The sequence below is a fragment of the Mya arenaria genome, chromosome 15 (assembly GCF_026914265.1).
Source record: "Mya arenaria isolate MELC-2E11 chromosome 15, ASM2691426v1".
NCBI classification, from domain to species: Eukaryota; Metazoa; Mollusca; class Bivalvia; order Myida; family Myidae; genus Mya; species Mya arenaria.
Genome location: NC_069136.1, coordinates 31,905,517 through 31,928,635, shown reverse-complemented (window position 1 = coordinate 31,928,635; position 23,119 = coordinate 31,905,517). Strand labels below are relative to the sequence as shown.

The 23,119-nt window shown below is 35.6% G+C and overlaps 1 protein-coding gene across 1 annotated transcript in view; it reads right to left on the bottom strand.

The window, feature by feature from the left end:
• The window catches only part of LOC128220342 (uncharacterized), a 157,689-nt gene that overhangs the window by 23,032 nt on the left and 111,538 nt on the right, over positions 1-23,119 (bottom strand). Inside the window, exons 8-9 of the mRNA XM_052928700.1 lie at positions 5,143-5,184; positions 2,930-3,116 (exon numbers count right to left, since the gene is read on the bottom strand). Of these exons, the coding sequence (XP_052784660.1) occupies positions 2,930-3,116; positions 5,143-5,184 (229 nt within the window). The remainder of the gene's footprint in view (positions 1-2,929; positions 3,117-5,142; positions 5,185-23,119) is intronic.

The following is a 23,119-nucleotide window of genomic DNA, read 5'->3' as shown; positions in this document are numbered from 1 at the left end:
ATTATTGATAAATAAATGTTATTTATGTTTTATGTAAGTATCTGTGTAGAAATAATACTAGTGCTGTTATGAATGCTTCGCACTTTTGGGGTGTTTGACAGGTTAAATCCGAACTACTTTGCTTCATCAAAAGTATGCATTACTCACTGTCGTATCAGGGAATGTGTGTTAGAATAAATTGAAAGGCTAATGTCCAAAACTATGCCAAGAATACACCGGAACGAAGCTTTTACGCAAAAAATGTGAACATCTTATTAGAGAAGTAAACGCCTAAAAATCATAGAATGAATAGTATTTTGTTTTTGTATAGCAGGCAAATCATAGTTTTGAAGCATTAGCAACGCAAAACCTGGGATACAACTATTTTGACTTTCAGACAATCATTTTTGTTTCTTATCTCATAAAAGTTATATTAGAAATACACCCTTACAAATAAGCGTGCTTCATGGTCACACAAGGTTATAATAACAAACCCTGCAGGCAATGGTACACTTGCGGTCGGTTATAATTTCTAAAACATCTTGGTATGAACTCAGAGTGAATATCAGTATGTTACCTTCCTACCAGAGCATCTATTAATTTAACCCACACTAATCTGATAAATATAACGATCTATAAATAGTTATATTCTGCTAAAAATAAAACGCCGGAATACAGAAATACAGCGCGGAAATAGCCGAACAAGCAAGAACTCATATTCGGATAATCTACTTTTATGGTTTCGACGTCATTCTGCTACTAAACATAGAGCGCATTGAGACAAAAAAATGGGTTAAAACGACATGAAAAGAAGTAGTTCTTCGGAGGTTGCGGTCTTAAGACTACCTGCGCGCATGCACAGATAGTCTAAAAATCTAAACATAGTATATGTTTGCTCATAATTTCTTTCGCAAAACTTTTAGAATTTTATGTTGATTCTCAATTAGATCATGTAGTATAAGTCACCTGAAATGTGGAATACGCCAAATAGTTACTTATAAGGTATGGAGTAATTCTCAATATCATATAAAACCTTATCTGGAGCTTTTGTTTCATAAACAATGCACTGCCATGAATAAAACATTTAGGAATATTTAGTAAAATCTACTCTACAATTCAAGCATGATTTAAGCATATTTAATTTACTTCCAGGGTATGCCAGCTTAACCAAATGCATCCCAACAAAATGCATTGGACATATTCATTAATCCTTCTACAACGACAAATACCTCTGGATAAATTCACCCGAATACTAATTATTCCCTGTACATGTATCTTAATAATGCCCTCAACCTATGTCACAAAATGAACAGATTACTCATTTATATCAGTGGTATTTTAGTATGCATATGCATTATGCTACATGCCCAAGACTATGGTCTGAAATTACTGAGACTCACTGAAAAATATTCACACACTTTCCATTTCATTCGGCATTACATGACTATGAAACAAATTGTAGCAGGTCGATCGCCTGTCAACGCTTTACACGATTTGATTTGAATGGTAAAAGTGTATACTATGCATTTAGTACTGGGTAAATGTTGTTAGTTTGTTATTACACAAGAGAATGGTCTTATGTGACACACATTTTACAAACACATGTACATACTAACAATCTCAATAAAAAATGTCAAGTAAGAGCCATAAGCAATTTAAAAAATAGAGAATATTATTATGAATTCACTTCAATCACAAAAAATAAACTGATTGTAGGATAAAATGAAGTATTAAAAAGATAATGGTTTAATATCTTACGCCTAATTAGCATTTTATTGCATCATAATACAATCCATATTTTTTCAGGTTTTAATGAGTTATCAGAGTTTATTTCTGGGGCATAAACCACATTGTATTCTTAACTACATGTACATCTAGATATTATCGGTCCTCGGTCGCATCAAAATCTAAACACAGGTATATAATGCATGAAACTATTTGCGGATTCTGCTTATTATATTTCATTCTGTAAATCGCCGATATTGCAATAATTGCTTTTGGTACAATTTTAATTGCGTTATATTACGCAAAATGCAGCTTATTCGAACTATATTAACTGCATAACATACATTGAAAACTCCTAACAGCGCTACTTTTAGCTAGCTAATTAATTTGCAGAACGCAGTCCGTAGCTATTGAAGCTACTAAGCAGATTGCTTACTAGGTATTTTCGAGGTAAATGTTAATGTAAATTAGGTCGTTGACCAGCGCAGTTGACCAGCTGCGCTGGAGTTGATACACCCGTGCACGCATTAATTCGCCAAAAGTTCAAAATGTTATGTCGATCTGCCGATGCGATTTCCGGAATATGGTTATAAAAGTCTGCAGGCCTAGCGACCTATAGCCTAAAAACCAAGTTAAGTTTGAGATATGTCAACTCTTACTAAAATAATTCAGTTTTATAGGTGAGTTTGACGCCGCCTGCCCGCCTAGTGTATGAATACTTTTTTTATTGTTTCTGTGATGTTGGCTTTGTGTCCTCTCTGTATCCGCATATGTATGTTTGTTTGCCCATATGTATGAACAACATTTACACATTCATGCATAAAGTAATAACTTAGTTATGATACAATTTTAAGTAGTTGTTGCTTCGTTTATAATTGAAAATATTTGTATAGTGATTTCAAAAGAAATTCTGTCCATACACATTCTAACCAATGTTTATGATTGGACAAAGGCTTCTTAAGCTGTTGATCAAAATCCTTGAGTGACTCCAGCCATATGGCTGGTTATCGAACTCAAACTGATATATTATGCCCATACACATTCTGACCAAATTTGCGAATGACTAGATGAATGCTTTAAAGTAATTGATCAGACAACAAACTTGATGCCGACCACCCACAAGCAGAAGGTGAAACTATGAACAGGGGTATGAAGATTGTAACAAGAGGACAATGTAAAACAGTAATGTCAATAACTACATAATTGTTTAATCAGTAAAACTCACACAGATTTTAAGTTTTGTTCTAACTTCAATGGCCCCATCGTGCAGTTTCTGTAGCTTCTCATGTGCAAAATACCCGCGAAACACAACTTTGGATATGCTGTAACCAATGGATTTGGCACGCCCAGTCAACTGTGGGAAACTGCTCAAGATGTTGAGCTCTGAAGAATTCTCAATAAACTCGATATAACTGAAAAAGAATTACAAGTACACAAACTAATAATGCAAACCAATTGATGTATTTATTCATACTTTCAGATAGGCAATTGTTTCTTTTTTTAATATAACAAGGCAGTACAAAGGACGGCTATATCCCCCGCCATTGTTTTTTAGTATATTTTGTTTTTCTCGCAACCTGACTGGTACGTTGCATCTATCCAAAATTGTACACGACCACTGGTCAAGAGTGGGAATATAGGAAATAAAAGTTGTTTGATTGGTAACCTAAATATTCTTGCATATTTGAACATAATTATTATAAAAGGATATTTGTTAAAGTTTTTCATAATGTGTGTAGTGTAGGTAAGATCAATGTCAAGGTTATTTTGGCTAAAAATAGGAAGGAAAAGGAGTCTTTGATTTATAACATCGATGAAATAGCAAGCCTTAAGTATTTTCGATAAAGTGATACATACATATTGTGGTGACTTCAAAACATTGTTTTAATGCTTTTGAAGAGAAAACACATGTTATAAATATATTATCACATTTGTGTCCATTGTTTTTTTTAAATATTAAGCTTGTTGCACATAATGATAATGCTTGGTAGAGTGCCCTAAGTATCAATCTGTGCAACTTGTTTAACACTTTCAATGAACATTGATATCTTATCCTCTATTTAGTATTGTCATAATATGGACCCAAAACTTAATGATGGATTACTGGCACAAATTGCAATTGGTTCGAGTTCTTGGATCAATTCAGTTATTGTTGCTAAAAGTACATAAAATGTATAACGTCAATAAATCCAGTAAGAATTGACAAGCCTACACTGCTAAATGTAAAAAGCCCGGACACAAGCATGTGTACTATTACAGCCAGATGGACGGACGAAGTGCATTCCTATAATCCCCTCCCCACTTCGTGGCAGGATTAACTAGAGCTATCACTGAAGGTGATTAATACCCCCCAAAGCCGCCTCTCATTATGATTTATCATTGTATACAGTTTTATGCTATTCCATCTAGAAGTTTTCGAGTTACTGTCCCGACAAAAAAACACAGAAAAAGGCAATAACTCTGTAATTTGATAAAATAGTGTAGTGATTCATGTACACTGAACTCCTTCTCATTGTGCTGTACCATTGTATAAAGTTTTATTACATTCCATCCGGTAGTTTTCAAGTTATGCTCCAGACAAGAAAAAAATAACAAAGGGCAATAACTCTGTAATTGGCTGAAATAGAATTGCGGTTCCTGTACACTTCACTTCCTTTCATTATGATCTATCACTGTATGAAGATTTATTTTCGATCCAATAGTTTTCAAGTTATGCTGCGGACCAGAAAAAAGGAACAAAGGCCAACAACTCTGTAATTGGCTGAAAAAGAATTGGGTTCCTGTACATTACACTTCCTCTCATTATGATATTTCACTGTATGAAGTTTTATTAAATTCCATCCAATACTTTTCAAGTTATGCTCTGGACAAGAAAAAAGTAACAAAGGGCAGTAACTCTGCAATTAGCTGAAGTATAATTGCGGTTCCTGTACACTGCACTCCCTCTCATTATGATCTATCACTGTATGAAGTTTTATTAAATTCCATCCAATACTTTTCAAGTAATGCTCAGGACAAGAAAAAAGTAACAAAGGGCAGTAACTCTGCAATTAGCTGAAGTAGAATTGCGGTTCCTGTACACTGCACTCCCTCTCATTATGATCTATCACTGTATGAAGTTCTATTAAATTCCATCCAATAGTTTTCAAGTTATGCTCTGGACAAGAAAAAGTAACAAAGGGCAGTAACTCTGTAATTAGCTGAAATAGAATTGTGGTTCCTGTACACTGCACTCCCTCTCATTATGCTCTACCATTGTATGAAGTTTAATCCAATTCCATCCAGGACAAGGTAAATTGCAACGGATCGACCAACAAACCGACGGATGGACCGACCTACCGACCTCAGGGTGACTCCAATATACCCCCTTCAAACTTCGTTTGTCAGGGGTATAAAAATAATATCTTAACTGCAATACAAAATTGTTTTGTATGTTACCTGTGCTTTGCGGCAAAGGCCATGGTATCTGCACACACACAGCTGAAACAAATCCATTTTGATTTTCATTTTGTCATTTTTGAATATTGAAAGTGAGCATCATTTTAGATTGTTAACAAATATAATTATGATACCAATTTTAATTAAAAAGAGAAAAACTTTGTAGGAAGTTGAGAAATGTATCTGATTACAACACAAACAAAAAGTAATGAAACTAACTAGAGCACCAACGGACGCACATTATACGTCTGTCCTATTTTTGGGACACCAAGTTTGATGATAATTGTTGTACGTAATAGCCAAATTTCGAAAGTGGACACAGAAAATACCGTTAATTTTAGTTTCGAGGGGTCACAACTTTGAAGTGACAAAGACAACCTCATCAAACCTAACTGAGATATTCAGCCCAAAAACATACTTTCTAAATTTGGTGACGATCAGCCAAAGGATTCGTAAGGTGTTTATAGAACAAGATTGATTTCAGGTAATTTCTAAAGAGTGATAACTCTTGAATGACTCAAGCAATATGGCTGGTTATATTATGCCCAATTTGTAAAATAATTTGACAAAGGCTTCTAAAGTTAATGATCAGACAAGACCGATTTTTGGTAATTTCTATAATTAAAGGGTGATAAATCTAATGTGACCTAGTGGTTTGGCTTGTTACCTAGCTAATTTGAGATATCATGCCTACACACATTTTGAACAAATTTGGTGATGATTGGACAAATGTTTCTAAAGTTATTTATCAGATAACCTACTGGACTCCTGTATGCCGAGGGTTAAACCATATACAGTCATAACAATTTGGCTTGATATCGATTGGCTCGATATCACTTGCCTCGAACTGGATAAAAAGGACTGATTTTCTTATACTATATGTTCACATAAAATATGATAAGATGGCTTGATTTCTCGAGTCAGTATCTTTCCGAGCTCAATGTTTTTTTTGCGGTCCCTATTATGAATTTCACTCTTGGTACAATACACCAAAACTATTTTATTACATGTATAAATCTCAATGCATTTTGAGAAATCCTCATCCACATAAAATAAGCAACCTCAAAGGTGTCTGCCTTAGGAACTAAGGGTCCCAAGAGAAAGCTTACTTTCAAAATCTATATTGAGAAGTATGAGGCCATAATGGCTGTTGAGAGTGGATGCAAATAAAATGCAGATGACTTTGGCATTCTGCAGAATACGCTTTCAACTTGGTTAAAAAATAAAGACCAAAGAAGAGGCAGATTCCTTGCCAGTGACATTATTCTTTTTATTATTACGTAAATTAATCATAAAAAAAACATTGTATTGTCAAATTATAGAATGTGTAATGTTGCCAACATTACGATGTGGTTAAGGAACTATGTTTAATAAATACTCTTCTCTAGCAGAGATCACGTTGATAAATAACTTTATGTATTTGACGTTTCAGAGAAAAAAACACATTCAGTAAAAACACCCGCTTGACTTGATATTCATGAGCCTCAAAGTATTTTCGCCGAACCTAGAATATCGAGCCAACAGGTTCTGACTGTATGTCCCATTGTATGAAATGCCATTTAAAAGGATCATAATTATGTGTATCTTAAGTAATTTATCTATTGATCAAAATATTATGCCAACAACTTTCAATACTACAGTAAAACTGCGATCGCTCGAGGTCACCGGGGACCGAGCCTTAACCTCTCGGGAACCTATGTTTTGAACGACCCGATTTTCAATTCTCCAGTCTGTAATGAAATATATTTCAGTGTATTTCAAGTATGAAGTAGTCTGTTTACTATGACACCGATTATGTGTTGCGTTGTGGAAATCACTCATATGTTCAAAGGCTGTCGTTTACTAAATATAAAATGTAAAAGAAATCAATAAATCAATAAATCAATTTTTTTTACAAAATGGCCATATTGCAAAGCAAAGTGACAAAAAGGAATTCTTTTCAGAGATTCCGATGTCGGATCGATATGGTAGTGTTTATTCATGTTTTTATTACTCATTTACATTTCTCATAATTAACTTCTCGTCATTAACTTCTCATAATTATCCTCTAAAATGCCCATATTAACTAATATCGGTCATGCGTTAACACTGTGAAACGTTTTTTCACACCTTATCAATTGCCTTTCAACTGTCATTGCCATTTTTACCACTTGCGAAAATTTTGATACCTAGCAATTGTTTGTTTACTTTGGAACACGCTTTCGGAAAAAAGTGTGAAATTATGACCTCGAGGGAGCCATAAGGTTTTGTGCATGATTTGTGTTCTTGGGACCGAGAATATTGCTCGACTTCTCGACATAATTAGGTTTCGATGCAGCGTAGGTATATTTGATATGAAAATAGAAGGAAATAGTTCGGGACCAAGCTCCGACCTCGAGGTAACACCGGTTCTCGAACGACCGCTTGTTGGAAAGACCGCATTTTTACTGTATTAATTATGATTGGATAATTATTAAGGAATTGTCTGCACAACTTTTTATAAACCAACTTATCTACTGTAAAGTAACTCTGGAGTTATTCAGGCGATACACATCACAAAGACACCAAGTTTCTTCATGATTGGATAATAAATACTTAAGTTATTGTCTGCAAGAAACAAACTAATTATATATTTAATGTAAGAGGGTCTGGGGTTACTGATTTACCACACAAACTTGACCAAGACGCTATGCCCATAAACACTAACACCAAATTTAATCATGATTGGATAATAAGTACTTAAGATATTGTCTGCATTTTTTTTACTGAAGACAATACCACAGTTACAGTGGCATAGAGGTGACATATGTGTATTTTTTTTATCTTGCTATATAATGGTCAAGTGCAAACTTATTGTTCAAACAAACTTTTCCAAACACTTTTGGTCATGGCCTTTCAAACAAGAGGGCCATAATGGCCTCAAATTGCTCACCTGAGTAAAAGTGTTTAAACTTTGTATCAATATAGCTTGATATTTGTTCTTAAAGCTGTACATTATGGTCCAAATTTCAGAACTGTATCTTCAAAAATAAGAAAGTAAGGCAAAAGGTCACCGGATAATGCCAATATTGATATTTGTTTTAAAAACTGTACACATGCTTGAAATTTCTAGTTACAATTAAGGTCATCCAAGCACAGCATTGACATTTGTTTTCAAAACTGTAAACTGACATTAATGTCATTGCTGAAGCTTAAAAAAAGAAAGTAGATAAAAAGTCACAGTCAAGGTCATCCAAGGATAACTTTAATACATGTTTTCAAAGCTGTACACATGGTCCAGATTTGATTACTGCAGTCTGAAAAATAACAAAGTAGGTCAAAAGATTATAGTCAATGTCATCCAAGGACAACATTGATATTTGTTTAATCAAGAGGCCCAAGAGAGCTTATGCTCTACTGGCATGGCTCGTGTGGTCATTTTCAATCATGAGCATGTACGTATGAGTAATAGGCAACAAATATATAGTTCACTTTTCTGTTTGGGTTAGCTGAAAACGCTGCACTTTCATCATCTGAGGACATATAGTGTTGTTATCAGATAAGTCACATGAACTATTTTAATATGTGCCAATTAAAGGTAATCTGAGGGTAAAAATATTTGCGTTCAAAACTGTACTCATGGTCAAAATTTCATTTCTGTAGCTTTAAAATTAAAAAAGTAAGTCGAATGGGGTGGGGCCAGCTTATGCCCAAGGGGTATAGTTTCAAATGTTTTGCTCATATGATGCCCCAAAACAAATATCAAAGGTATGGGCCTTGTGGTTTAAAACAAGAAGATTTTGAAAAAGTTTCTTAAATAAGTCTCTAAGAAATGTGTGACCCCAGGGGCAGTGCCAGTTTTGACCCAAGGGGCATAATTTGAACAACCATGGTAGTGGACCACCATATTAAGCCTTGTTTAAAACAGCAAGGATCTGCATAGCTGTTTCAGACAAAAAGGTTTTTAACATTTCCCTATTTAAGTATACCAAACCTGTGATGCCAGGGGCGTGGCCAGTAATGACCCTAGGAGCATAATTTGAACAAACATTGACAAGCAATAGTTTAAGCCCGGAATTACAGATATTCTGGTTTTCCCAACCTAATCCTCCGGTACAAACAAAATTAAACCGTTCTAATATACACACGTTACTTCGGAAACAATTGAGTCATTAGACTGTTACATGAATTTCAATAGCTCGAAATTCACCTTTTATTTGTACCGGCATGGGAAAACCAAGTTATGTTAATTCCGGGCTATATATATTGTGACTTTACTTTTAAACTTGGCTAGAAAAACACTTCGCTCATGTAGACTTACCGTATTTCCTCAACTATAAGACGGGGAAATTGGGTCCTGATTTTTAACCTCAAAGTAGAGGGCCCCGTCTTATCGGGGAGTCTATAAGAAACTCAGAAAGAATAAAGTCAGAATCAGTAATATTCAACATACTGTATTCGACTACTTGACTTATTTTCTGCTGACAACACCCCAATAAAAGTGACAATTTCACACCCATCAGATTAAGACGACCGTCTGCTTTGTTTCGCTACGATGAACACTCGCATGAGACACATATTACTACCTTTATAATTAAAATATTGTATTGAAACATGCCAGTATGTCTGCATGATATACGCATAGCCTAATCGTAAAGAAAAGGTTAGTTTTATTTCTGACATGAAAAAAATTACACGATGATTTTTTTCATGTCAGAAATAAAACTAACCTTTTCTTTACGATTAGGCTATGCATATATCATGCAGACATACTGGCATGTTTCAATACACATTTCATTAATCGTTTAGCATACATTAATTTATCCGCAATCATCAATGGTTATTTGTTTCGGTATTGAAATAAAACTTGGTATATGGGTATGTGGCAATGACAAGCAGTACAGTGCACAAGCACCCTAATTCTGTCTTGTTCATTAATGTAGTCCACCCCTAATGAAATGTTCAACTTGAAAATCTTCCATTTCAATGCTTTTGCCTATGTTGTCATGCAGAAAACTACAAACATTTTGAGAATTTCATAGATGCGGTTCAATGCACCATAATATGCTTGTTGGCCTTGACATTTCTTGTTTTTCAACATATAACAAGTGCATAAACTATTAAACGGCGCCCTTTGATGCTTTGCATCAATGGTCTTCCTTGTTTAACACATGTAATGGAATGTGTTGTGTTTGTTTGTTGGCTGCAGATCAAACATAACAAAAGTGTAAACATCAAAGGTGCATGGCAGTGGTTTGTATAGGTCAGCCTTTACCTTATAACCCCATCCACACCCAAGATTGGTCTAGGCTGGTAAGAACATACCATAAGATTGGAAAAATAATAATCAATAATCCTCGTCTGAGAACCTTCAAATCATGGCCAATATTTGAGTTTACTACAAATATGAATGAACCTTCGGCTGACCTTTACCATGAAACATTGTTCTATTATTACCCTACTACCGTATTAGAGAGTTCACAGTTGACATGAAATCGGCGATTTCCTTCCATGCAAATGAACAAATTTAGTAGATAATTGACTGTTTAGCTTGAACATTACCACAGATTTGGAGAAATTCAAGTGCTGGATTTGCTTTAAAAATTTACCCCGTCTTATAAACGAGTCTAGACAAAAACACCAGATTTCATGGGCAAAGTTAGGGGGTCGTCTTATAAGCGGATCGCCTTATAGTCGCGGAAATATGGTAGCTAAAAATAACATTTTTTTATACTTTCAAGACCCATAATCTAGGCATGCATGGGCGGATCTGGCTGGTTTTCAAAAGGAACTGAGCTTTAATGGATATCTAAATGCTGTACAAGTTTCATGGAGATACAATCAAAACTGAAGACTGTATCATGTTCACAAGCAATTGTTTACAGACGCACGGATTCTTTTATACTTTCAAGGCCCATAATCTAGGCATGCATGGGCAGATCTGGCTGGTTTTCCAAAGGAGCCGAGCTCTAATGGATATTTAAATACTGTACAAGTTCAATCAAGATACAATCAAAACTGAAGACTGTATTTAGTTCACAAGCAATTGTTTACACAAAAGCATTTTTTATACTATCAAGGCCCATAGTCTAGGCAGATGAATGGGCAGATCTGGCTGGTTTTTGAAAGGAACCGAGCTCTTATGGATATCTAGATACTGTACAAGTTTCATAGAGATACAATCAAAAGTGAGGACTGTATCGTGTTCACAAGCAATTGTTTACAGGTGCACGGACGCACATACTACATACACATTACCATCACATAAGCTCTTCTGGCCTTTGGCAAGTAGAGCTAAAAACTGTATTCATGGTCAAAATTTCATTGCTGAGGACAACATTAATATTTGTTTTCAAAACTCTACACATGGTACAAATTTCATTGCTGTAGCTTCAAAAATAATAATAAATAAAGTGGGTAAAAAGGTCACAGTCAAGGTCAATTAAGGATAACATTGATATTAACAGTGATATTTGTTTGGAAACTGTAAACATGGTCCAAATTTTATTGCTGTAGCTTTTCAAATAAGAAAGTATGGTAAGTCAATAAACCACAGACAAGGTCATCATAGGACAACATTGATATTAATTTTCAAAACTCACAAAGTTCAAAGTTCATCATTGTAGCCTCAAAATAAGAAAGTAGGTCAAAAGTTCACAGTCAAGGTTAGAAGAGGACAACATTGATATCTGTTTCCATGGTACACATGGTCCAAACTTCATTGCTGTAGCTTAAACAAGAGGGCCAAATGGCCCTGAATCGCTCACCTGTCATATATTGCACATTCTTCCATTATATACAAATATTGAAAACCTAAGCCTATGAACACGGGGCGTGGCCAATTTTGACCCCAGGGCTAAAGTTTGAACAATCTTAATAGTGGTCCGATAAACGATGCTTCATACCAAATATCTAAGGCCTTCGCCTTTTGGTTTCGGAGAAGAAGATTACTTAAGTTTTCATCATATACATATATAAGGAAACCCATGACCGCCCGGGTGGGGCCATTTTTTGACCCCAGAGCCAAAGATTGAACAATATTGGTACAAGTCAACTAGATGGAATATCATGCCAAATATCTAAGCTCTTGTCACTACTTGATTTTACGTGTGTATCTATATATGTATATTTGTAATTAATTGTTGTATGTGGCCCATATTGAAAATTGGTATGTGTACTAAATATGTTATCCAGTTTAAATTAAGACGTTATTTGTCTTTGTGAGTTCGGAGAAGATTTTTTAAGTTTTCACTATAACCCATATAGAGAAAAACCATTAGCCCCGGGGTGTGGCCAATGTTGACCCCAGGGCCATAATTTGAACAAACTTTGTAGAGGTCCACTAGACGATGAATCATGCCAAATATCTAAGCTCTAAGCCACGTAAGTTCAGAGGAGATGATTTTTGAAGTTTTCACTATAAACATATAGAGAAAACCCATGACCCCCCAAGGGGGCGGGGCCAATTTTGACCCCAAGGCCATAATTTGAACAATCTTTGTAGAGGTCCACTAGATGATGAATCATGCCAAATATCTAAGCTCTAGTCCAAGTAAGTTCAGAGGAGAAGATTTTTGAAGTTTTAACTATAAACATATAGAGAAAACCCATGACCCCCCGGGGCGGGGCCAATTTTGAACAATCTTTGTAGAGGTCCACTAGACGATGAATCATGCCAAATATCTAAGCTCTAAGCAACGTAAGTTCAGAAGAGATTTTTGATTTTATTTACTATAAACATATAGAGAAAACCCATGACCCCCCGGGGCGGGGCCAATTTTGACCCAAAGGCCATAATTTGAACAATCTTTGTAGAGGTCCACTAGACGATGAATCATGCCAAATATCTAAGCTCTAGTCCAAGTAAGTTCAGAGGAGAAGATTTTTGAAGTTTTAACTATAAACATATCAAGTATACCCATGATCCCCCAGGGCGGGGTCAATTTTGACCCCAAGGCCATAATTTGAACAATCTTTGTAGAGGTCAACTAGACGATGAACCATGCCAAATATCTAAGCTCTAGTCCAAGTAAGTTCAAAGGAGAAGATTTTTGAAGTTTTCACTATAAACATATAGAGAAAACCCATTACCCCCAGGGCGGGGCCAATTTTGAATCCAAGGCCATAATTTGAACAATCTTTGTAAAGGTCCACTAGACGATGAATCATGCCAAATATCTAAACTCTAGTCCAAGTAAGTTCAGAGGAGAAGATTTTTGAAGTTTTAACTATAAACATATAGAGAATACCCATGACCCCCCGGGGCGGGGCCAATTTTGACCCCAGGGCCATAATTTGAACAAACTTTGTAGAGGTCCACTAGACGATGAATCATGCCAAATATCTAAGCTCTAGGCCAAGTAAGTTCAGAGGAGAAGATTTTTTAAGTTTTCACTATAAACATATAGAGAAAATCCATGACCCCCGGGGCAGGGCCAATTTTGACCCAAGGGCCATAATTTGAACAAACTTTGTAGAGGTCCACTAGACGATGAATCATGCCAAATATCTAAGCTCTAGGCCAAGTAAGTTCAGAGGAGAAGATTTTTTAAGGTTTTCACTATAAACATATAGAGAAAACCCATGACCCCTCGGGGCAGCGCCAATTTTGACCCAAAGGCCAAAATTTGAACAAACTTTGTAGAGGTCCACTAGACGATGAATCATGCCAAATATCTAAGCTCTAGTCCAAGTAAGTTAAGAGGAGAAGATTTTTGAAGTTTTAACTATAAACATATCAAGTATACCCATGACCCCCGGGGCGGGGCCAATTTTGACCCCAAGGCCATAATTTGAACAATCTTTGTAAAGGTCCACTAGACAATGAATCATGCCAAATATCTAAGCTCTAGTCCAAGTAAGTTCAGAGGAGAAGATTTTTGAAGTTTTAACTATAAACTTATAGAGAATACCCATGACCCCCCGGGGCGGGGCCAATTTTGACCCCAGGGCCATAATTTGAACAAACTTTGTAGAGGTCCACTAGACGATGAATCATGCCAAATATCTAAGCTCTAGGCCAAGTAAGTTCAGAGGAGAAGATTTTTGAAGTTTTCACTATAAACATATAGAGAAAACCCATGACCCCCCGGGACGGGGCCAACTTTGACCCCAGGGCCATAATTTGAACAAACTTTGTAGAGGTCCACTAGACGATGAACCATGCCAAATATCTAAGCTCTAGGCCAAGTAAGTTCAGAGGAGACGATTTTTTAAGGTTTTCACTATAAACATATAGAGAAAACCCATGACCCCCCGGGGCGGGGCCAATTTTGACCCCAGGGCCATAATTTGAACAAACTTTGTAGAGGTCCACTAGACGATGAACCATGCCAAATATCTAAGCTCTAGGCCAAGTAAGTTCAGAGGAGAAGATTTTTTAAGTTTTCACTATAAACATATAGAGAAAACCCATGACCCCCCGGGGCGGGGCCAATTTTGACCCCAGGGCCATAATTTGAACAAACTTTGTAGAGGTCCACTAGACGATGAATCATGCCAAATATCTAAGCTCTAGGCCAAGTAAGTTCAGAGGAGAAGATTTTTTAAGTTTTCACTATAAACATATAGAGAAAACCCATGACCCCCGGGACGTGGCCAATTTTGACCCCGTGAACAATCTTGGTAGAGGACCATTTGGTGATCCTACCTACCATATATCAACGGCCTAAGCCTTGTGGTTTGGGAGAAGAAGATTTTTAAAGTTTTTCCTTTTGGTTGCCATGGCAACCAGAGTTCTGTATGGAATTGAATTCTTTGAACAACTTTGATAGAAGACAACCCAAGGAACCTATGAAGTTTTATTAATATTGGCCTAGCGGTTAAGGAGGAGATGTCTTTTAAGTAAATTGTTGACGGACGACGCACGCCGCACGACGGACAAAAGGCGATCACAAAAGCTCACCATGTCACAAAGTGACAGGTGAGCTAAAAAGGCAATTTCATAAAAAAAAATCTAAAAAGATATTATTATAAATTGGAAATAAAATTTAGTAGAATTACGTATGGTTATGTAAATCAATAATAAATCCAAAAATATTTATATAATGTGATTGTAAGTCTTAATAAGAACAATTAATATCTGCCATAAATAGAATGATACAAGAAAATCCAAATAGACATTATTTAAGAGTCGGTAGTTGCACTTGCAAAATGATAATCATATTTATCAGATATATGAAACAGCTGAAAGTTCTCAAACATAGACATTTATGTTCAAATATCACCGGTAAATAAAAATAATTGACCTAGTGACCTAGTTTTTGACCTGGGTTGACCCAATATGGAACTTGACCTAGCTTATGTTAAGATGATCATTCTGACCAAGTTTCATTAAGATAAGGCTAAAATTGTGACCTCTATTTTGTTCACAAGGTTTTTCTAATAATTGACCTAGTGACCTAGTTATTGACTGTGTATGACCCAATATCGAACTTGACCCAGATTTTATAGAGATGATCATTCTGACCAAGTTGCATTAAGATTAGCCTAAAATTGTGACCTCTATTGTGTTCACAAGGTTTTTGTAGTAATTGACCTAGTGACCTAGTTATTGACCGCAGATGACCCAATATCGAACTTGACCTAGATTTTATAGAGATGATCATTCTGACCAAGTTGCATTGAGATTAGGCTAAAATTGTGATCTCTATTGTGTTCACAAGGTTTTTGTAATAATTGACCTAGTGACCTAGTTATTGACCGTGAATGACCCAATATCAAACTTGACCTAGATTTTATAGCGATGATCATTCTGACCAAGTTGCATTGAGATTAGGCTAAAATTGTGACCTCTATTGTGTTCACAAGGTTTTTGTAATAATTGACCTAGTGACCTAGTTATTGACCGTGAATGACCCAATATCAAACTTGACCTACATTTTATAGCGATGATCATTCTGACCAAGTTGCATTTAGATTAGGCTAAAATTGTGACCTCTATTGTGTTCACAAGGTTTTTCTACTAATTGACCTAGTGACCTAGTTATTGACCGCGGATGACCCAATATCGAACTTGACCTAAATTTTATAGAGATGATCATTCTGACCAAGTTGCATTGAAATTAGGCTAAAATTGTGACCTCTAATGTGTTCACAAGGTATTTCTACTAATTGACCTACTGACCTAGTTTTTGACCCCAGATGACCCAATATCGAACTTGACCTAGATTTCATAGAGATGATCAGTCTGACCAAGTTTCATAAAGATTAGGTCAAAATTGTGACCTCTGTTGTGTTCACAAGGTTTTTCTAATAATTGACCTAGTGACCTAGTTATTGACTGCGGATGACCCAATATTGAACTTGACCTAGATTTTATAGAGATGATTATTCTGACCAACTTGCATTGAGATTAGGCTAAAATTGTGACCTCTATTGTGTTCACAAGGTTTTTGTACTAATTGACCTAGTGACCTAGTTGTTGACCGCGGATGACCCAATATCGAACTTGACCTACATTTTATAGAGATGATCATTCTGACCAAGTTGCATTGAGATTAGGCTAAAATTGTGACCTCTATTGTGTTCACAAGGTTTTTCTACTAATTGACCTAGTGACTTAGTTTTTGACCTGGGTTGACCCAATATGGAACTTGACCTAGCTTATGTTAAGATGATCATTCTGACCAAGTTTCATTAAGATAAGGCGAAAATTGTGACCTCTATTTTGTTCACAAGGTTTTTCTAATAATTGACCTAGTGACCTAGTTATTGACTGCGTATGACCCAATATCGAACTTGACCCAGATTTTATAGAGATGATCATTCTGACCAAGTTGCATTAAGATTAGCCTAAAATTGTGACCTCTATTGTGTTCACAAGGTTTTTGTACTAATTGACCTAGTGACCTAGTTATTGACCGCGGATGACCCAATATCGAACTTGACATAGATTTTATAAGGATGATCATTCTGACCAAGTTGCATTGAGATTAGGCTAAAATTGTGACCTCTATTGTGTTCACAAGGTTTTTGTACTAATTGACCTAGTGAATTAGTTATTGACCGTGAAGGACCCAATATCAAACTTGACCTACATTTTACAGCGATGATCATTCTGACCAATTTGCATTGAGATTAGGCTAAAATTGTGACCTCTATTGTGTTCACAAGGTTTTTCTAATAATTGACCTAGTGACCTAGTTATTGACCGCGGATGACCCAATATCGAACTTGACCTAGATTTTATAGAGATGATCATTCTGACCAAGTTGCATTGAGATTAGGCTAAAATTGTGACCTCTAATGTGTTCACAAGGTATTTCTACTAATTGACCTACTGACCTAGTTTTTGACCCCAGATGACCCAATATCGAACTTGACCTAGATTTCATAGAGATGATCAGTCTGACCAAGTTTCATAAAGATTAGGTCAAAATTGTGACCTCTGTTGTGTTCACAAGGTTTTTCTAATAATTGACCTAGTGACCTAGTTATTGACTGCGGATGACCCAATATCGAACTTGACCTAGATTTTATAGAGATGATTATTCTGACCAAGTTGCATTGAGATTAGGCTAAAATTGTGACCTCTATTGTGTTCACAAGGTTTTTGTACTAATTGACCTAGTGACCTAGTTGTTGACCGCGGATGACCCAATATCGAACTTGACCTACATTTTATAGAGATGATCATTCTGACCAAGTTGCATTGAGATTAGGCTAAAATTGTGACCTCTATTGTGTTCACAAGGTTTTTCTACTAATTGACCTAGTGACCTAATTATTGACCGCGGATGACCCAATATCGAACTTGACCTAGATTTTATAGAGATGACCATTCTGACCAAGTTGCATTGAGATTAGGCTAAAATTGTGACCTCTATTGTGTTCACAAGGTTTTTCTACTAATTGACCTAGTGACCTAGTTTTTGACCCCAGATGACCCAATATCGAACTTGACCTAGATTTTATAGAGATGATCAGTCTGACCAAGTTTCATAAAGATTAGGTCAAAATTGTGACCTCTATTGTGTTCACAAGCAATTGTGAACGGACGGACGGACGGACGGACGAAGAGTGATCACAAAAGCTCACCTTGTCACTACGTGACAGGTGAGCTAAAAACAAGAAAGTCTTTCAACAGGTCACAGTCAAGGTATCTAAGGACAACATTGATATTTGTTTTCAAAACTCTACACATTGTACAAATTTGTCGTAGATTCAAAAATAAGAAAGTAGGAAAAATAGGTCACAGTCAAAGTCATCCAAGCACAACATTGTTATCTAATACCTGATGGCCTATACAAATGAAAATCAGTATTTTCGATTGTTTTACAAATAGCAATCAACATTACAATGTTTTTAACTGTTAACCGGTAAACAGTATGAACTGTTACCCGCGCAATGAGGCAAAATGAGGTACGTCAAGGGTTTAACCAAGATTCTAAAAATAAACTTCATATGGTTTAAACTCGTTAATTTCCAGTATTGGTTTTGTAATTTTAATTGGTCCATGTAGAATACCAAAGAAATTTCAAGCGCTCAATGGTCTATATGATCAAGATCATTACCAGACGTAAACAAATCAATATAAGAAGTAAACAAACAATGTCACCATTTGAAGATGTTTCCAAGATTGATCTCAACAATATATTCACAATACAAAAGTACCGTATTTGTCTTTTTCGTGTTTGAACAGGAATGTATAATCAGGTAATAAAACAATTGTTGCATGGGCATTTGTGTAACAGTCATTTATATTCGTTGGCATGAAATTTTGTGGTTTTCCGAAAATTTACATTTTTGTGGGTACTTAAATTTGTGGTTTTCTTTTTTTGGAGAACAAAAATCCCAAACTGCGGCCGGCCTAAATAGTCTGCATAACCTCCACGTGCTAGGTACATGATTTCCGCCTTCTACTTCACAAGGTTTATGACACTCGCTTTCTTGGTACCATATGCCAATTAGGCAAAGCCAATGAACACCAATTAAAAATTTTGCAAAGTGTGAAAACACCGAGAAGGTGCGTTTATTTCAGTAAACAATCAATGCAATCGATTAAAAATTTCATTTAAGAAAACAATCAAGGACCGACACTCAACACTCACATCTTGTAAACCTGGAGATTTTCATGAACAGCACATGTTACAGCACATGTTTTTGTCATTTGGTTCATAAAACAAGAGGGCCATGATGGCCCTAAATCGCTCACCTGAGTAAAAGAGTTTAACCTTTGTAATCAATATAGCTTGATATTTGTTCTCAAAGTATATTGAAAACACATACTGGTCAAACATGTTGCCTAGATAACCACTGACAGAACTTGTCACAGTTTCCTGCACACTGACAGGGCTTGGTGATTGAATGCACACTGACAGGACTTGATGATTGACTGCATACTGACAGTATTTGATTTTCATACCTGCACACTGACAGGACTTTGTTTAGTTGCCTGCACACTGACAGGACTTGATAATTGACTGCACACTGACAGCACTTGATACAGATACCTGCACACTGACAGGACTTTTTTCAGTTGCCTGCACACTGACAGGACTTTGTTCAATTTCCTGCACACTGACAGAACTTCGTTCAACTGCCTGCACACTGACAAAATTATGTTAAATTGCTTGCACACTGAAAGAACTTTTAGTATAGACACACAAACAACAAACAGTGCACCATCCAATAAAATCAATAAACTGCCTTAAGCTCTAGAAATCAAATCACCATACCCATTCTGCACCTCTAATATGATCAGTTCTTCCATCTAGAACAACATCACCTTCCTTCATATTTTCAGAATCAAATTCTTCTTTATATAAGGCTTATTCACTATCCAAACAAAAGATAAGATTGAAGCTAAGAAGTATCTACATGAAGTTTACAATAATCTTCATTAAGTTCAATGGAAAAGTCTGATTATTAAATCTATCATTAGCAGGGCTTCTAAAAAACGGCAATTTGCCGGTCTGGGCTGATTTTGACCAAACCGAAATTTTCTATTTTTTTTTATTTCGGTCCAAAACGACTAAGTCCGTAAAAGATGTAGAAATTGTAATACACAAACATTCATGGATCATTCACACATTCAAAACTACATCCAATAGGTCATAGTGTCTTTGTTACCATTAGTCTAAAATATTAGACGTGTTATACGGGATTCTTCCAATCCCTAACAGTGAAGGATTTGCCATATCAAAAATCTAAAAAAAATCTGTCAACGTACAAATATTTGGACTATGTTACCATGAGACCGATGCGACCAGCTGCTTTTTCCGCTACGCTGATCACTCTATAGCCTATCTGTTAATTAGCAGACGCTTGCAATCGGTCCAATCACGTGTTTTGGTATAAGCAGAAGACACAATTAAACAAACTATCTGTTAATTATCTGCTTGCAGCTTTCCTGATTAAGTGTTAAAATCGGTCCATATTTTCACATGGCAATATGCTATGTCGTCGTCGATCATTACATGATATCCGTTTGTTGATTACAGAACAGGTTAAATTTAAATTGTTATAAAGTACCATTGCTGGTTAATAATGGCTTTAAAGCTAAATGCATGTCATTGTTAATCCGTGAAAGCATTAAAATACCGAATTAATTAACGTAATAATATATAGGATATCAACAGCGATACGCTTGATTAACTACATAGTCTGACAGCTGAGTCCGCCGCTTACGTCATATTTATTTGCAGTACAGTAATGAAAAAATCGTTGTCGATATCACAATATTATTCAAGATTATCAGTTGAATGTTGACCCATCATAATACTGTTTCACTTTTTGTCATCTGACCGCCTCCCGACAGCCACAGTTAATTACGATCGCAGTCTTTCTTGTTAGAAACGCCACAGAACTCGATGAGAATCTCATTTGAATTAAACTTGTATCAATGACTATCCGAATCGGCTATACTGGCTCTAGAGCCCTCTTACGAATTGCCACATCGCAAAAAATATTGACAGAAAAGACGTCGCGAAAATGTATGACATTTCTATAAAATCAGACTATTGAACTATTTTTTTTTTGGGGGGGGGGGGGGGGGGGGCGTCGCCCGGTCCAGACCGATTGAGGTTCCAAAGTTTGAGAAGCCCTGATCATTAGGTGTAAATGAAATTTCTTCTAAAGAATAAAGTGTATATTAATTATTTTCATCTTTGAACCTTAAAAAAGAACTGTGAATAATTACCTTAGAAGTGACTATGTTGAAGACACTGTGCTGTTTGTAGAGTTGTGTGCTGTTCTATGTTTCTTGTTTGTGAATTTGTGTTCTATGTTTTTGGCGTTTGCCCATTGCCACTAAACCGGGTTTATGTTTAAACTTTTTGCTACTGAGCATGTTTCTGTAGCTTTTTTCATATATATTAATAAAATTTAAAATCTATTCCCTTGTTACTCAAAATAGAAAGTAGTGCAATCTCCAACAAAAAGGGAGACCATATAGCAAGACTTGCTGCCCTTGCTTCAAGAGTAAACTTTTCATGACTATCAGATTTTAACAAAAATGTATTTATAATGAACTTGTAACCCACGGGGTGAGGCTAATTTTTCTCCAGGGGCACGATTTGAATAAACATGGTAGATAACCAATAGACAATGTTACACACCAAATATTTTAGCACTAGGTCTCATAGTATTTGCAAAAAAAGTTTTGTAGTTTTTCCTTTAGGTTGCCATTGCAACCAGAGTTCTGCATGGAATTCATTTCTTTGAACAATTTGAAAAAAACACCAACAATGGATCATTCCTATGAAGTTTCATTAAAATTGTCCAAGCGGTTTAGGAGAAGATGATGATTATAACAAATTGTTGATGCTTTTCCTTTAGGTTGCCATGGCAACAAGAGTTTTGCATGGAATTCATTTCTTTGAACAATTTTGAAAATGCAGAAAACAAATGAATTAATTTGGTTTATTATTTGATAAGGCCACACCAAATTAATGTTTCGTTCCTTGGATTTTTGCAAAAAATTTTTTGGAGCAAGCGAAAAAAATAATAAAACATACAATTTTGTCAGTTTTTTTGTCGTAAATCCAAAGTGAAACCACAGTATGTGAGTGAAACTGAATGTAAAGAAACAACTCCACAAGGGTGAAATGCCAAAAGGAAACTTTTACAACAAGTGATCAATTAAATTGTAGTAATTATCAAAGCCAAAGAAATATTGCTATTTTGGAAGGAAGAAATTAATAATATTTATTCTATTCTCTTATTGTCTGAAAGTCATCAAAGCTGATAGAATTAAGCACAATTTTTTTAAATACTTTGGGGGAAGGTAAATTAAATTTAATTGTCTCGAAAACATATTTTTCCAATGACATATTTTGTTCTGCAAATGCATTACAGTATGACATGACAGTGTATCATAAGAATATGATAAAAACATAATGACATAAAATAATTCTGTTTAATGAAAAAGTTAAGAAGTTTTCAAAGCAAACTATGTGAATACATTTTTTCGTACTTGCGTTTAAAAATACTGAATGGTCTCCAGAAAATATAGCATGTATGAGAAAGATTGTTCAATATGATTGCCCTTAAACCCATTTAAATGCAATCTTAAGCTGAACCTCTAAGGCCTAAAAAAAATATACCTGGGTTTCCGGTTACATGGCGAAAAAAAATAGGGTCGGTAGGTCGGGCTTTTTTTTTTTTTACACTTTCCATATCATGCAATTTTCGGTTGCATCGGATCAATTATGTTATACTATGCATTTCCTAATTTACAAAAAGTCTGATAAAACAGCATTGTTTAATGTCAGAAATCATTTCCTTACCTTCGACTACCGTATTTTCCCGCCAATTTTACCCATGAAATCTGGAGTTTTTTTGTATACAATACTCGTTTATAAGTCGTGATTGGTTTTTAGGGAAAAATCCAGCACTTCTATTTCAACAAATCTGTGATAATGTTCTAGCCAAACAGTCAATTATCAACTAAATTTTTAATTTGCTTGATCAAAATCGCCTATTTTTCTTGTCAACTGTGAGCTCCTTAAACTAGGCCTTCAAGCCGAGGTGGATTAATAAAAGAGTAAGTAAACGCGGATATGGATTTATTTTATGT